General features: G+C 55.6%; 1 protein-coding gene across 1 annotated transcript in view; it reads left to right on the plus strand.

Moving 5' to 3' along the window:
• The window catches only part of Phactr3 (phosphatase and actin regulator 3), a 172,313-nt gene that overhangs the window by 148,835 nt on the left and 5,872 nt on the right, over positions 1–17,606 (plus strand). Inside the window, exon 9 of the mRNA XM_027954353.2 lies at positions 15,084–15,139. Coding sequence (XP_027810154.2) covers positions 15,084–15,139 — 56 coding nt within the window. The remainder of the gene's footprint in view (positions 1–15,083; positions 15,140–17,606) is intronic.

The raw sequence follows: 17,606 nt of genomic DNA on the forward strand, positions 1-17,606 counted from the left end.
GGGAACACCATGTTCTGGGGGAGAATGTGTGGCTGGAGTGCCCCAACCTCGTCCCCACCACAGCCTCCATCCTCACCCATGGCTGCCATGCCTACCCCACAGCCACCATCCTCTGCCCCTGGCCTCCACCCCTACCCCACGGCTGCCATCCCCCACCACACTCCCACTGAGATCTGAAGTTCTATGAGGCTGCCTGCTGCTCTTTAGGGTGGACAGTGACCATCGCTGGCCCCTCAGCATTAGCATGGAAACGTTTTCTCTGTTGACACCACGGAGAAGTCCTGGGGCTGGTGTAGTTTCTCAGTTCTGTGGACACAGAGCTTCAGAAATGTAAAAATCTCACTTTTCTGGGCTTAGCATAGAAAACAAAATGTTTCTTTTAATTGCCCAAAATAAAGTCAGCCCTTTCCAAGTGTCAGCTCTGTTGCTGGGCAGGAGGCTCTGGGATAGCGGGGAGCCATTGATGGGCATGGGCCCTTCCTGCCCCCACCATGCCCAGCTGCCCTCAGAGAGGGCTGGAGCCCAGCTCTCCTAGGGGCCTCGAATCCAGGCCTGTGGGCACCACCCAAGGCAGACAGAGAAGGCCAGGGGTTGTCAACGAGGGTGCTCACAACCAGCCCAGGTCTCTATACACCTGTGTCCTGCTCTGGGCTTTGTGCCTGTTATCTCTTGAAGGCTCCCCAGAGCTCTCTGGGTAGATGCTACTAGTGGTCCCATAGTTTGGATGAGAAAAACTCAACATGGTCAGTCACCTGCCCATAATCACACAGCAGGGAACAACAGGGGGAAACAGCTGGGTGGACGATTGGCTATCCATCCATACGGGTTCCCACACCCAGCTGTGCCTCCCAGTCATGGGGGTAGTTCTGTGAAAGGCAGGTTCCCAGGGCCCACGCCAGATCTGCTGGACAGGGTTCCTTTCCCCCAAGTGACACCACAACCTGATGCTCTACTGTGACTTCTTTTTCAAGCCCCTTGGAAGAGAGTTCTTTGAAACTTTTGTATCAAAAGTAATCCATGTTCTTCTTAATAGCTGACCGACGATATCTTAAGTAGAAAGCATGTTGTATAATACATCGTGTCTCCCATTTTGCTTGGGCCACCTGGAAGCTCAGAATAATGTGTGCAGTGCCTGTGGCAAGTGCACTGAGTCGTCTGGGGCGTGTGTCAGTTTGACCTTGTGTTGTGCCTTTTGTCTCAGTTTCCTCAACTCTTCTCTCATCTTTATGAGGGAGTGTGTGTTTCTGGACCTTGCATCAAATTCATTACTAGATTTTAACTTTAAACCTTTAAGGGAAATCACATATTTTTAAATGGAGGCCATCTCGGCATGCATGAGATTTTGTCACCTCACACCACATCAGGAGGGTCCCCTGCTGCTACACCTGTGCAAATGGCCCCTGGAGCAGGCGGTAGCCCCCATCTGAGTTCCCTCCACACTGACAGACCGTCTGCCTCCAGATCTTCACAGACCCTGTAAAGTAGCAGCGATGGCTTTTACACAATAGGGTTTAAATTTTTACAGATTATTTATGTGAGCTTTGTTTCCAGAAGTGTTAAGAAGAAAGAAGAAAGAAAAATGCCGTGGATTCAGTACAAGTGAAGACCAGGTGTGCAGCAGGGTCCGGGGGTCCAGTGGTGAGGACTGCAGCACGGGGTCCGGTGGGAGGGGTACCATCCTGGCGGAGTGTGAAAACGACCCACCGGTTGCTACAAACCAAAACCACATGAGAGCAGCATCTTTGGCTCTCAATTAGATCAATGGCGGGACGTTTGCATAATGTGATTTAACTCATCATGTTAGTGTCTAAACGACGACGAGGAGCTCGGCTGTAACACCCTGCGCCAGGGGCCTTGTCCTCAGGGATGCCGCCCCACGCTGAGGCTTCAGCCACGATCTTGCATCCAAGTTTGGAAAGCCAGTGACACTGGCTAAGGCCCAGGTAGACAGTGTGTTAAGGGGAGGCTGACGTTGTGCCCCCTTGTCTAGCTGAGTCCTCACCCACTAGCCCCGGCAGCCCTGAAGCTCTGCACTGGGCACGGTGAGGCCTGGGCGCTGTGTATGTGGGTCCCCCCTCGGTCCTGCAGCAGTGTCACACCGTCCTGAGATGGTTCTGATTGTACTCTCTGCCCATGGTTAATGCCTGGGTGTGTGACTGGAGGTGGTGTTTTAAGGTAGAGGACAGACGTTTGAGAGGCAGAAGCAGAGGACTCGTCCTAGGGCTTCACGTGCCCTCAGACCTCTCCTGGGGAGCACACTTTAGGGTCAGAAATTCGGGGTTCGTGGGATGTGCAGGTGGTAGGTGCTGCGGTGCAGAGATGGCCAGACGGGCTCATAGATGAGTAAGCACATCGCAGCGAACGACAGAACTGGTGCAAAGACAGACCAGGAACCAGCTGCCGAGGAGGACGGCCCGGGGACTAGTGCCACAGGAGGTAGGTGGGTGGGCGTCAGAGGGGGGAGCATGGTTCTGGTGGCTGAAGGTGTGGGCTTCCCTGGCGGGCGAGAGGGTGAGGGCCACCGGGAGCCCAGAGGCAAGGGCCTCTACCGCCACCCGGTTTCGGTTGCTGCTGTGAAGGTTCAACATCAGGCTGAGGCAGAGGGGAATGGAGGGAGGCCAGAGGGGCCATGGGGCTGGCAGTGAGGGCCTCCACACTGTCCACTGGGTGCTCCTGACCACCCCAGTGGGCCCAGGCCAGCCCCTGGTGATGAGGCCTCACCCCACCCCCTCAGCTGTGGGCATACTGGGGTACAGCCTGACCCATCCACTGACAGATCCCTGCAGCCTTAAGTAGGTGCCAGGGAGCTGCTGCTGGCCCCCCCCCCAAGGGCCCCGAGACCTCTCTGCTGTGCTGGGGTGGGCTTGGGGAGCAGGGGGTGGGCAGCGGAGGCTGTCAGTGCCAGTGCTGCAGGGCCAGGGGCCAGGGCCGTCAGGTGGGTGGGCTGCAGAGGAGGCAGAGCAGGAGTTGGGTGGGGCATGGTGCCCTGTGCCAGGGGAGGGGCATGGCAAGGTGCAGGGGAGAGGGTCAGACCTATGGAGTTGGCGCTGTCCCTGGGCCTCTAGGCCTCTGCTGGTCGGAGGCTGTCCTTTCCTCCGTTCGGGGAGCTCACGAAGGAGCCTGGAGAACAGGCAGGGGCTGCCCGTGGTTTGAGCCTGTCCACCGCAGTCCTGGGTGGTGGAGGTCAGAGGTCAGGGCACCATCCTGGTGTTCTGTTTGTACCTGTGTCTCTTTCACCATTGGCATGTGCCCCTTTGGCGTCCGCCCTCTGGCTTCACGTCACGTTTACAATGGAGAGGGCGCGTGGCTGTTTTCATCGACCCACAGGCTTCCTTCCCTGTGTGCAGGTGAGACGCCTGGCCTGCTCCCGGGAACGGTGGCTCTGGGCTTCCTTCTAAACACAACCCAAGGGAGACAAGGGGCTCGAGTCTAATTCTCCTTGTTCTGGGAGCCTGCAGGGCTCCTGCCGGCAGGACTTCCTTAATAACCTGGGGTTTCAGGGCTGCCATCTGGAGCCGAGGGCTTCTGTGTGGGTAAAGCAGGAGGTGATGGGGAGGCCACCATCTCCCTCAGTGTCAGGAGCAGGCTGGGGACAGAGCTCGCCCACCTCCACGGCAGAGCTGCCCAAGCCTGGCCTGGGCTGTGGGTTCTGGGCACGAGCCCGTTGGGAGCGTCCCCAGTTGCAGAAGGCTCCAGTTGCTGCAGAGCCTTCAGAGAGGGAAGAGCAGTCCCTCCCAGCACACGGACAGGTCTCAGAGGGGAGGACATGGCTTCCCAAGGTGTGCAAACATGTTTGTCTCCTTGGGCTCTGGGGTCACCCGTGGGGGTGTCTGAGGGATTTTCGGGCAGAAGGTAAGAGACAGAGCTCACCGTTCCCAAGAGGTGTCCTGAGCAGAAGCCGTGGCGGAGCACTTAGCAGACAGTGCGGCCACAGCAGCCAAGGGAGACTGAGCTCTGGGGTTCCCACTTCCTAGCGGCCTTGGCTGTGGGCAGGAGAGAGACTGCCTCTCCGCAGGCCAGTGTGTGCTGCATCCTGAGGGTCAGTGTCCGGGTCCTCCTCCAGAGCTGCCCCCTGCCTTACACTCCATCTCCAGGTGCTGCCTGTGCCCTCGGACCCCCCAGCAGGGGGTGACTCCAGTGCCCTTCAGGACCTGTTCCTCTGCAGACTGAACCATTCCATGGTCGTTGGCACCTGGAAGCGGAGTAGAAGGGGGAGTAATGAGGGTGAGATGGCCAGAGTCTCCCGGGGGTCCTGGGAACCATTGAGAGAGGCTTGGGAGCAGGTGACGGCCAGCTGGAACTGATAGGTTGAGTGCCAAGAATGTCCCTACACTCACCTGAGTCCTGGGGACATCTGGCAAGACCCCTCCTGGATGCAGGTATTCCTGGTGCCCAGGAAGTTCACTGAGCATGGGCAGGAAGCCTGTAGTCGCTCCTCTTTGCCCAGAGCGGGCCACTGTGCCTGGCTGGCAGAAGGGAAGCAGGAGCTGTGTGGAAACCATGTAGCACTCGGGGTGCGCCTGAGCCTCCCCTCCAAGTCTTGGCATAAGGCTCCAGAGAGGCCGTTGTCACTGCTGCCCGGAGGTGCAGAAAGGGACAAGCCATGACCAGCAAGTGAAGGACAAGAGTCTGGGGACTCTTGGTGCAGCCAGCCATCGCCCAGGGTTTCTTAGACACATGGGTGGCTTCACAAATTATCACAGTGACTGGGACTTCTCTTGTATTTTGCGGTGGTCCCAGGAGGCTAGGCAGCCGAGGGACATTTCCTAAGCAGGGAAGTGCCCACTCCAGTGCCTCCAGATGTCCCTCAGACACTCACACAGGCCCAAGTCTGTCAGTCCCAAGGCCATGTGCGGGCACTTCTGTATGGGTGCACCAGGTGTCCACAGAGTGTCCCCGCAGAGAGCAGAGCATGGAGACAGGAGCATGCCCTGTTTGTCCAGGACATTACCACAACCGTCCCCAGTTCAGGAAGAGCTGCTCTGGGACAGCATCTCTGGGACGTGTGTGTGGCTGGCTTGACACTTCTGGGCCCTGTGTGCAGCTGGCGTGGCCTGGTGATGTGAGGGTGAGCTGTGGAGTGTTCACCCCGTTGCCCTATGTGGTCACGTCTGCGTGCTGTGGGGCTAACTTCTTGACTTCCACTGTGTCACAGAGCATATCTTGGTGTTTTAGAATTTCCTGTGGGGTGGGCTGGGGTAAGGGGCTGTGGCAGAGCCTGTGCTGTGGGGAGGGTGTGGGGGCTGGGACCCTGAGCTGGGGAAGGCATCTCTGCTGAGGGCCTGGTGCTGGGCCAGCACTGGGCACTGTCCGCACAGTGGGGCACGGAGCAGAAAGTGAAGCTGGAGGGCAGGGTGTGGGCTCGCAGGCCTCCCTGGGGGTCTTGGCCAGCGTCCTGAGGACAGTGGGAACCAGAGCTCCAGTGCACCCCGGGGTTCTAGGAAGGTCTGCCTGCAGTGTAGGCTGGGCAAGAAAGGGCAGTGTGGAGGCCATGGATCCTCACAGGCGCCACAGCTCCCCAGGTGAGATACTGGTGGCCTAGACCCCAAGGACACAGGTAGAACCCAGGGGACTTGCAGATTCCTGGGGTGTTAGTCCAAGCAGAACTGAGAGGTTGCCCAGGAGGCTGATGGTAGCCAGAACCAGCCTGAGACAGGTGCTAAGCGAGCGTAAGAGGCTGGGGCAGGCTTGGAGGGAGGGGCTGTGTCCCCGGTGCTTGGGGAGCTGGGGCTGCCAGGGGTGAGGCTGGCAGCCAGGCTCCCAGCTGAGCCCTTGGTGGGTGAGACGGACTTGAAGGTGATTGTGAGGGCGGGGACGCTGCTGATGCCCATGTGGACAACCTCCGTTCCTTTGGTTCCCGAAGCTGGCTGGCCCCCTACCTGGCTTCTGGGCCCTGGTCTTCTCAGGGCCCATTCCTCTTGTCATCTGGGCCTCATCTCATGGGTCCCCTCTGTGGGGTTCTCCTCCTGACCCTTTTCTCCAGGCTCTGGGACACCTGGTCCACTGCTCGGCGTCTGCCTCCTCTCACGTCAGCACAGGGATGGTCAGGATTGGCTGACGGGGGGTAGAGGGCCATCGCGCACCTGTGGTCCTGCCCGGGGCCCACGTGGAGTTGGTGGAGGCTGCAGTGCTGGGCAGTCCCGGCTGCTTGTGGTTGAGGCTGGCTGTGGGCAGGCGTGGTGCTCCCAGGAAGGAGCCTCCCATAACAGCAGGGGCATCCCGAGGGGTGGGGGGGGGGCGTCTGTTTTCCAGCTGTGCCTGTCTCTGGAAGGCATCTGCCCTGTTTTCATTCCCCGCTGGACATGGAGCTGACTGTGGACCTGGAGGGACCTCTGCTGGGAGCTCTGGATGTGGGGAGGACCTGCAGTCCCAGGGCTGAGCTGGCTGCTGGGCTATGTCCAGGGTCTGGCCATGGGGCTGGAACTGCAGCCCTGGGAGAGCTTTGTCCCTCCTGTTCTTGAAGTTGCCCGTGTGTGGCCGGCTGCTGCTGTGGCCTTCCTGTGGGGAGGAGCAGCCACCTGAGTGCCACGTATCCAGGACAATCCATAAACTGTCACCAAGGGCCTGCAGCTTCCCGGTGGGTGTTTATAGTTGTTTCCTTAAGATCCTCGTAACAATCCTGAGACGTGGCTATGATGCAGCCCACTCCTTGAGAGAAATGAAGATCAGAAGGAGTAAGTTGTCCACGCCCCGTGGCCCACCTGGTGGGGCCAGGACTGACGTTCAGGAGTGGCCGAGGCCAAGATGCACTCTTGGCCTCTGTAACTACCTAGTTGCCAAAGCCCTTTCTAGATGAGGGGGCTGGGGCAGGCCTGGGGCATACCCTCAGGAAGCTGTGGTCCAGAAGGAGACGGGAATGCCCAAAGAACCCCAGACTCGGGTGCTGTGGGCTGTTCCCTGGATGTGCAGGCAGGCCATCTTGGAGATGCAGAAGGTGGCCGGGGCTCTGGGAAGCCAGGCTGCATGGTGGGAAAGAGTTGCCAACACAGTGACCTGAGGAGGTCATGGTGAGACGGGGGTACAGGGCCCAGATGGGTAGGAAGAACAGGGCAGGAGCGGGATGGGCAGGGACGGTGCTGTGCTGTAGAGAGCTACCCTGAGTGCTTGCACAAAGCCGCGCTCCGCCTGGGCTCCCCAGGTCTCCCACACACCTTGAGGGGCTGACCCTGCCGCGAAGAGGGAGGGTGAAGTCCAGAGAAGCCCATGGTTCCTGCAGGGTCAGCGGTGGAGTGCCAGGGCCCCAATCTGAGGCCAGCCGTCAGACTCAAGTGTGCTCTGCAGGAAGAGCAGCCGTCTGGAAGAGGCTTGGGTGTGCACGGAACGCCACGCCTAGTGTCAGAGCACTAGTGCTCCTGGCTCCTTTCCACGTCTGGGAGCATTATTTTTATTCTTACACCAGCAAAGTGTGCTTGCTATCAATAATTCAACAATATTGAACAAAGAGAACGCCAACATCCCTGATGTTTTCCTTTTGCAAATCCGAATGCGTTCCCTGGGACACTTGCCTTACTCATGAGCGGTCACTGTACTTTGTTATGGGTCCAGTGAGGTGTTTTGTGTACGATCAACTTGGGAGACCTGGCTTGTCCATCACTGCAAACACTTGTCATTTCTCCGTGATGAGGAACCTGCAGTACATATATTGACCCCATCTGAATCAGACCCCCACCTACGTTAGCACCATGATCTCCAGGTCCTTTTCTGTTGCCACAAGTGACAGGATTTCTTTGTTTTTCTGGCTGAAGGATGTTCCTGTGTGGGCACCACATTCTCTATCGGTTTGCTCGCTGCTGGGTGCACTGGAAGGTTCCCTGTCTTGCCGGTTGAGAGTTGTGCCGTAGTAAACGTGGGGCGCAGGGGCCAATTAGATACACAGATTTCACTTGCCTTTGGCTTACCCGCAGTGGCATTGCTGGGTCCTGTGGTAGTTCTGCTTTTAAGTTTTGGAGGAAACTCCGTACTATTTGCCACACTGGCTGCGCTCACATACAGCATGAAGGCTCTTGGGTTCCTTATGTGCTGGATATTAATCCTTTTGTGGACAGGAAGCGTGCAAATATTTGCCGGCTGCAGGTAGTCTCTGCGCTGATGGCTTTTGCCGTGTGGAGCTTTGTAGCTGGATGGGACTCCAGTCTTTGGCTGCCTCTGCTCTCACATTCTTGTCCAAAAAAAATCTTTGTCCAGATCCGTGTTATAGTGTGTCTGCTCCATGTTTTCTCGTAGTTGTTTTACGGTTTGGGGTTTCACATTTAGTGCTTCAGTCAATATTGACCTGAGCGTGTGGTGAGCCGGGGGTCTCCTCCTCCTCCTACCTGTGGCCAGTTCCCCAGGACCATTGATTGAAGGTGTCCTGCCATAGCTGTGTTCTTGGCACTCTGGTTGTCTTGGTTCTTGTTGTTCTAGCAAAGGGGCTCAGCTTGTCGATGGGCACCAGCATCAGAGGTGCTGAGAAGCTGGGCTTCTTGGTAGGCTGGCACTCGGCCCTGAGATGGGAAGATCTCGGCTCCGCTCTCCTCCCTGTGTGCACGTGACCCAGGGTACCCGGTTTCTCTGCGCCTTGGTTTCCCTGGTCTATAATGTGCCCACCGCTAGTCCCCTCCAGAGTCGCTGAGGAGTTGGTGAAGGCAGTGTGGCGAGGTGTGCACTCGGGAGGGGGGTGCTGAAGTCTGGCAGGTCCCTGACTCAGTTTCCCACCTGGCAGGTAAGCGGTGGTCAGTGACAAGTCTCAGAATCGGGGTTCGCAGGCCATGTGGAAGCCTTGTGACCTGTGTGACCTGGGGAGAGAGGTGCCAGGCGGTGGCTGTGCCAGCTTCCTCCTCGCATGAGCTCTGCAGCAGTGCAGGCCAGGGAGGCCTGGCTTGCAGAGCCCCAGAGCTCGTCCTGGGGGTGGATGTGCAGGCCCCAAGAGTGACAGCCCCATGTCACCCCCTCAGAGCTGCTCCACCTGCTATTGGCCAGTCTGGCCCACATCATGGCCCCTCCTCTTTTGCACAACTCTTGGGTCCTGCTCTCCGGGTCTCACTGAGCCCTGGCGGATGGGCTGACCAAGCTGTTGGGAGGAGAGGCCCCGTGTGTCAGCCGCTCTCCCTAGGGTTGTCTGGGGAGGCAGTTTTCCCTTATTCACTCAGGAAAGGTTAGAGTCCTAAACAACAATGGCCAGCCCAGTGGGAGCAGTCACCAGACACTAAGTCCAGGGACCAGCTTGGTGTGCATGGCCATCTCTTGGGGCAAGTAGGGCTTCTCACCTCCAAGCTGCAAAATTGGGCTCAGGGAAGGCCAGGACTTACTGAGGCATCTCTGCAAAGGCAGTGGAGGCAGCCTCCAGTTCCTGGCTGGTGGAGGCCCGTGCTGACAGCCTGAGGGGCTGCGACTCCCAGGCCATGCTGGAGGTGGCTTGGACCCAGCCCTGCACTCACAGGCCAGGGCCTGGGGCACATTCTGGACATGCTGGACTCTGCGGTGGGCAGCCTGATCTTGATCTGACTCTCCTTCCCGTGGGCACCCGGTCTTCCCATCCCCCCAAATGTGGGACACATGTAAAAATTACAGCATATAATTATATAATAGCATTATTATGATGTATTAATGTTAATATGCTACCAAAACAATCTTCAATATAGCATATAATATTAATACCTAACGGTAGCATAGTTATAATGCATTATTAATAGAATACCTATAAAAGTATAGCATGTAAAGCAGTATAATTATAATAAATATAGTACATAACAATCATAATAGTGATATAGTATAATGTAGTAATGTTAACATACCTATAAAAATTTAGCATATAATATGGTTATATAATAGTAATATAATGTATTAATAAAACACCTATCAAAACTTAAATGTAGTATATAATATGTAATTATATAACATTACAGTAATTATTATATAATAACATATACACTCTAGATTATGATTTCCAACCTATTTCAATGTCAATTTCACTGAAATATGTACAGAATTGAAAACCTGAGGCTTGAGGGGTCAAGGAGCCCACGGCCAGTGGACAAGGCAGACAGGCCTCGGGCAGCAGCAGCCTATTCGTGGTGTGACCTTTTTGTTTAAAATATGCATTAATAATGACATCCCAAGGGACTTTATACAAGAAAGGGAGAAGGACACCCTGTCACTCATGTGTGCTGTCTCTATTTCCTTGGTCCCTGAGCCCTTTGCAACCTGCTGCTGCCTTCTCCCATGTCAGGAGCGGCCCCCAGGGTCCACTCTGGGGGACTGCTCCCGGGGCAGCCCAGAGGAGAAGGCAGCACTCAGCAGACCCTCTACCGGGCTCCAGGGCAGGTGGTGTGAGCAGGGGAGCTGCTGCCCAGCTCAGGAAGCCTGTGCAGGAGGCACATTTGTGTGGACTCTGAGGGCTGCTTCTCCCTGGCATGTGCCTGGCAGGGGCGGCATCTGATGGGGGAGTGGGCATCTGGGGGAGGAGGGTGTGAGTCCGATGGAGGAGCCCTTCTTCCCTGGACTGCAGTGCCGCTGGCAGGTTGGAGGCTTTGGCGTTTCCTGAGGCGGAAGAGAGGAGCCTCGGGCACTGCACACTGGAGGATAATAGCAGTGACATCATAGTGCCACCTGTTTGTGTGCCAGCTCCAGCTGTGCTTAATGTCCTGGTCCCCCGTAGTACCCTATTGGTTTGTAGGGGCATGTGGGGAGGGCAGTGGCCCAGATCAGCCCACTGATCAGAGGCAAAGCTGGGGCTTCCGTTCAAAGGTTGTGCCAATGTGGTGGCCCTCAGTGCTGATGCAGAGAGAATGCAAATCTGACGCCTCGACTCCTAGGGACTGAGGAAGGAGGAAGCACAGCTACCTCGCCTCCCTGCAGAACCGCTCTGTGCACCCAGCCCCTGACTGGGGGCTTTGTTGTGTGGGTGCAGTCTGCCTCTCCTCTCCCCCCTCCTCCCCTCCCCCTTCCTCCCTCCTCCCCTCCCCCTTCCTCCCTCCTCCCCTCCCCCTTCCTCCCTCCTCCCCTCCCCCTTCCCCCCTCCTCCCCTCCCCCTTCCCCCTTCCCCCTTCCCCCTTCCCCCTTCCCCATCCTCCCTTCCCCATCCTCCCCTCTCCCCTTCACTCCTCCCTCCTCCCCTCCTCCTCTCCCCCTTCCTCCCTTCCTCCTCCCTCTTCCCCTCCTCCCCTCCCCTCCCTCCTTCCCTCCTCCTCCCCTCCTCCTCCCCCCCCCCCCACTGTTCCCTGTCCTATTTGGTTAACAGTGCAGGTCAGATGTGTAGGTGACCACCACAGGAGGCAAGTGGGAAGGCAGATGGACCCAGAAAGCCCCCGTGGGGCTGGCATCCTGTCCCCACAGCCCCTGAGGCCCCATGGTGACAGCCACACGGCAGCACCTGGATGCCCTGTGGCGCCCACGTGGTACTGGACACCTGTGACTCCTGTTTGAGTCCTGGTTCCCCTGCCCGGCCCACCCTGCGGCCTCCCTGCGGCCTCCCTGCCACCCTCTCCTGTGTACGCGTGGGTGGATGCTGCTGTCCCTGGCATTTCTTCCTTGGTTCACGCCCCCCCTGCAGGGCACTGCAATCAGCTGCCGCACTTGGGCTTTCCGAGTGCCAAGAGTCAGAAATAGCCCGCGGCTTCCCCAGCGTCAGTGGCAGCTGCACATGGGCGGTGGATCTCTGAAGCAGGAGAGGGGAGTACCGGGGAATCCCGCGGGCCACTGGGTGCTACTATCTCCTCGGCTCCAGCCCTTGGCCTCTTCTGCTCCCAGCTGTTTCTACCTGGTCCTCTGGGCACTCCTTGCTCCCCAGACCCAAGCCATGGACACTCAGCTGTGTGGCTGTCCTGAATATGCAGAGTGGTACAGGGACCGGAACTCACCTGTTCCCCCATCCACAGAGTGGGTGTTCACCTGCGGCCATGGGGTCTCATTTCATGGAGCTTCAGGACCTCAGAGGAGGTCCCGATTCAGCCTGACCACCTCCTCCTGGGCTGTGCCTTTACCCACAGGATGCCCACATCTACTCTGACACTGCTTGTCAGCCAGGGTTCACTGTGCCCCTGCCTGGACCTCGCCGCCCAGGCGACAGCCCTCTCTCTGTCTTGACTAGCCCGGCCTCTCACCCTGTCCCTGCCAGCTAGTGTCCGCAGTGGCTTCTGGAACCAGCTTTGGGTTTGGTTCTAGCCCCAGGGGCCCCTGCAGATGCCTCCCTGAGCCTCTACCCATCCACAGCCAGCTTGGGGCCATGCAGATGGATGGGGTACCCCTAGTCCCTGTCACTCAAACCCAGTAAGTAGCAGGCTCTCTTGCTGTTCCCATTCTACAGGGACTCAGACATGTGGTGCACTGAGCCAGCCCCAGGTCTTTAAGTGACATTGAACTGACATTTTTTACATTTTTCTTCCTAGGGTTTTGTGTGTGGAATTGGGGAAGATAGGCTACTATTTTTTAAGTGCCTCCATACAATCCCAAATGCTTATTAATAACCTAATAACCACAGTGGTCACAGCCTGATGGTGATCACAGCAAATGCTACAGGGCCCTTCGCTTGGTAGTCACCACAACTCTGGCCCCAGGAGAAATTTTCCTCATCAGTCACCTCATTTCATGTGCTTGGGACCTCTGGGAAGGAAGACTCCCACACCCTCGCTGTGCACGTCATTCAAGGGTCTGTGGCTTACCCGGGGCCACAGTGGTCAGTGCTGGCGCTGGGACGCAGACTTGGCAACTCCAAGCCTTGGCCAAGGTGCTGAGTGGCCACTTGGGCTGCACCAGTGCAGCTGGTGCTGGGGGATGGGGCGCAGGTAACTAGATGGGGGTCTGACCAGTGCAGTAATTTTTGTTACCTGTGGCCTCTGTAGCCTCTCAACCCTGAGATGGACAAGAGACTTGTGTGTGGGCAGCGGAAGTTCCAGGTGCCAGAGCAGCCACTGCTGCACACAGGAGGAGCAGTTGGGCTGGCCAGAGGAAAGAGGCCTGCTGGGAGTGCTCTTTATTTTTTTTGTGGTGCTGGGGATTGCTCACCCACAAACGTCAGAGAAAAGGTGTAAATTGAGGGCATAACATCTGGGAAGGAATTTATAAAGACCTTGTGCTCTTTATTCATAGACATCCTTGAAATAATTTCTAAAGAAATCCCCAAATTCCAAGCAAGTGTTTTATAAAACACCATTGTGCATTATCTCATCTGATTCTCACCACTCCGTGAAGATCTGTTGTTTAGTCCTCATTGTGGGAGAAGATAAGGCTCAGAGAAGTAAAGTAACCTGCCCAAGGACACATAGCTGAGAAGTTGCACGCCTCAAACTTGAGTCCCAAACTTTTGTCCTCCTGCTTCCAAAGCCTATGTGCCACTGCTCTGCCACACCACCTAACTGTCCTTGGGGGCGACCTGTTTCTTGAACACTGCAGGAGGGAGCCTTGTCTTCCTGAGCCCAGAGGCTGCAGAGCTGACCACTTCGTTGCCTCCTCAGGAACCTTCGCTGGCTCCCACTATGTGCAAGCTCACCCCGACAACTGACTTCCTCTTTCTCATCTCCTTCCACCTCCAAGAGCTTTCCATTCTGCGCACCTTCCCCTCCAATGTGGATTCTGCACAATGCACACGTTTTCTCTTCTGAAGCCTGCCTTGGTCCCTCGTGGTCTTTAACTCAGGGACCAGTGTCTACAGGGAGGAGGGACCTTCCCTGCACTGGCTCCTCATGCAGGTCTCAGTGGAAATGTGTCTCCTCAGGCCCACTCAGCCCTCACCCCTGGCACCCAGGTCTTCTCTCCCCCTTAGCATGGCGTCTCTGAAACGGTGGTGCTTTGTCTGATGGCCCTTGGACTGGGGGCTTCCCAAGGGCAGGAAGGCTCCTCTGCTCAGGCTGTGTTCTGGGGGCTGGGAACAGTGCCCAGCATGAAGCAATAGTCCACAGTTACTTGCTGACTGATCAGAAAAGGGCATGTGGGGGGTTAGGGCCTGACAGCGGGGAGCAAGGTTCAGTGAGCTAGGCTCTGCCTGCGTGGCTGGGGACAGATGGAGAAGGCCCTCTTCCCTGGGTTCCAGCCAGTTGTCGGGGCAGTTCACATCTCGGGGAACATCAGACAAGCTGCAGGAGCAACCACCCACAGAGACCAAAGACACTTGAAGCCCCTGGGGGCGAGAGCCAACTGTTGGGTGGCAGAGTGGAGGGCGGCTGGGCTTTGTGCTGGGACAGGCGGTAAATCAGAGGCTTATTTTTGGAGGCAACATCCTCACTGGGGCAAAATGTTATGGCCTCAAATTCTGGGTATTCAAAGCCTTGGCCCTGTTGCCTCCCTGTGGTGGCTAAAGGATCCGGAAGTGGGACATTTTCTGGCTCTGACCCAAGGACAACATTATCTGAGGCTCCAATTATTTTTGTAACTAACATTAATTCTGGCTAATTATGCCTCCCACTCCTGACAAAAACCTTTGTTTATGTGTGTTGGGGTCTTATTTTTTCTTTCTTTGGCTGCATTCTCCAAGTCCCCATGTGAGAGGCCATTTGAAAAGGAAATAAGGATCTGTCTTCAGAAGCAAGTGGCACAGTGGCTCCGCGTGGAGGAGGAGGGGAGGGGAGCGACGGCGGCGATGGGCTGGCTCTCAGAGGAGATTCCCAGTTCCTATTGAGCGCTGGCAGTGCGCGTCACGGACAAGGGGGGGACGCCCTCAGACGTCCTTAGACACTCCCCTGTGCTGGCTGCTTGGAGGGGAGCTGCTGCGGGCTGGTGCCTGGGCTGATGGCGGGGCTGGGCTGGGGGGTGTGGAGCTCCCAGCATCTCCAGAGCCGGAAGCCTGGAGGCAGGTGGCGCCACCTGCCCTCCCCCAGCTGGTGGGCCAGAGGAGGGATGTTCTGAATGGACACTCCTGGCAAGCTTTGGGTGAGGAGGCTGGGAAAGGAAGACCTGGACCCCCGGAGTTGGAGCAAGCACAGCCCCGTCTCCCGCCTGGGAGCCTGACTTGATTTTGCCACCAAGAGGCAACAAAGGTTCACTCTCACTCCTTCCACCTTTTGAGAGGCCATCTCCAGGGGTGTGCCAGCCGCCCTTGCCTGCCTGGACCTGGGGTGAAATTTGCAGGCGGCCACCATGGTGCAAAATGTAATTCTCGTGCTTTTCCGCAGACGGCTGAGCCAAAGACCTGCCGTGGAGGAGCTGGAGAGGAGAAATATCCTGAAGCGTGAGTAGCTGAGGGTTCCTTCACGTGCTGAGGCTGCTAACCCAGCTGGCTGTGTGGTTCCCCTGGGTCCCACGAGTCAGGAGTAGGAAAGCTGATGGGTGTGGTGGATGGGGGTCCCGACGGCCAACGAGATCACTGGCCCAGGTCCCAAGTCTTACTAGAGAAGGACATGCTCCTTGGTTCTCACACCCAAGAGAATAAAGCAGGCCACTGAAAGGAGTAGGGAGCCACAGGACTCTCTAGAGGGTCAGCACTTTGAGATTCTGTGTTGCTCGGGCCTGGAGCTTCCCCAGGAAAGCATGTCATTAAATCTTGTGCTGAACACAGGTGTCCATGGGTAATCTCCACCCTCACAGAGTTCTGTGTCCTTAAAGTCTCTGGTGTTTGGGTGTTAAAACTCCTTCAGTGTTTCTCGCTATGTTTTTCACCTGGTCAACAGATTCCAATTTTTCAAACATTTTTCATAAAGAAGTGTCTCCTCAGGGCCAATTGCATAGCATGATAAAGTTTTTCTTTTCTTGTTATGTGATGAATACTGCAAAGGTTCCTTCGGTTTGGTTTTTGTTTGCAAACATCTCTTTACAAAGTTCTAGTAGTTCTAAGACCAGCTGGGGCCCTGCACTCTGGTGATCCCTCCCCTTTCTTGGCCTCAATGCCTTCATTAGCTGCCCAAAGCAACTCTCTCTGTCATTGGAAAATATTTAACCCTAAAGATTAACGATTAAAAATTACTCGTTTTATTTTTTAAACTGAAGAAATGGCAACTACCGTGGGCGACGTCTGAGGATTGCACTGATGCCAGGCATAATTAAGTAGGTAGACAGAAAAGCTGTTTGTTATCAAATATTCAGGATTTAAAGAACCAAAGCCACTTGTTTATAAATGTGTGGAAGCCACAGACGCCATTGCTAGTACTAGTCCAGCAAGTCGTAGCCGGGAAGTGCCATGCTCCCAGCAGCCTGCTGCCCACAACAGGAAGAGACACTAGAGATGCTGCCTACCAGAGTCCTTCTTCCTGTCCACACTGGCCTCTCTCCTGTCATGGGCAGCCAGGTCCTCCCACTGGCAAGCGCTTCTAGTTGTGTTATGTTTTGTGAATGTTAAACCCTTAAAAATAGAACTGTGCTGTGAATAGAGGGCTAGTGAGTGGACAGCTGGAACTGATCACACTTTCCTTCTGTGCACAAAGGGAAATGGACCTCTCTGCAGTGGTCATGGCAATGCTGCCGTAAAACCGCACCTTTATCAGTGAACCCGGTCGGTCCTTAGCTCAGAAGCCTTCTTAAGTGTCCTGAGGGAAGGACCTGAGAAGCTCATCACTAGGGTTGTAGTGGGTGGTCTGTGTGCTTGTTCTGTGGGAATGAGAACAGGGTAGCCACACAAGGCCCAGTACAGAGCAACACACTCACGAGCCCTTGACACATGTACGCCAGACACTCACACCAGAAGGCATTTCTGCTGGTAATCAAATCTAAGTTATCATAACTTTACATTTGCTTCTCTTCAAGTTGGGAACTCATGACTAATTGCAGTCATAGCTATGGGACACTCAGAACTCTGCCTGTGTGTTCATAGACAGCAGAGCCCGAGACACGGGCCCCTTTGTACATGACCACAGTGATTCTCTAGTAGGCCCAGGTGTACCAGCCTTGCTTTTAGTACATTCAGTCTTTACTACAACATGTGAGGTTGTCCTGAGGTCTGAGAGGAAGTGTGATGCTTTAGCAAATTACCGTTGCAGGACAGAACTGGAGTCCAACCCCAGGTGTGCCTTGCCCTATCAGCCGTATTCTTAACCACGGTGTGAGGAAAAGCTTCACATTCCTAAACATCCTTGGAAGACAACTTACGACTGTCCAGGCGGCTGGAGTGGCTTCCCACAAGGATGGGTGTAGAGGTCCTGCCTATGGACCCACTTTATATAAGGCCTTCTAGTTCTGCAAAGAAAAAGCTCACATACATGTTGCTAAGGTCACTTGCGGGGGAGGCGTGGGGGCTTAGGCTGGCAGGAGGGACTTCTTGGAGCAGGTGACTCACTTATACCTGAAGCAGAGAACAGTCTGACAGGTCTTCCAATGATCACCTCCCAATGACCCTGCCTCACTCACAGGCCTTGGTAACAACAAAGTTCTGATTTTGCTAGCTCCCCCGACCCCATGTGGAGGCTGTTCTTGGGGTTTGTCTGTGGCCTGAAATTTGATAAATTACATTCACATCACTTAAATCCAACGTGGCTGGTCTTATATCTGAATCCTGCACACTTCTTTTTTAACTATATCATCCACTTTCTAATCATAGCTATTTTTTTTTTTTCCTGGCTTATCACTTGGCTAAAGAACCAAGCAATCATAGGGTTTTATTTCCTTTTCTAAAATGCTCTAATATAAGAAGACTCTTTTAAAAAAATTATTGAGAAGTGCAATTTCTGACATTTTAGACACCCATATACCAATCCCTCAAATGGATC

The sequence above is a fragment of the Marmota flaviventris genome, chromosome 2, assembly GCF_047511675.1.
Source record: "Marmota flaviventris isolate mMarFla1 chromosome 2, mMarFla1.hap1, whole genome shotgun sequence".
Taxonomy (NCBI): Eukaryota; Metazoa; Chordata; class Mammalia; order Rodentia; family Sciuridae; genus Marmota; species Marmota flaviventris.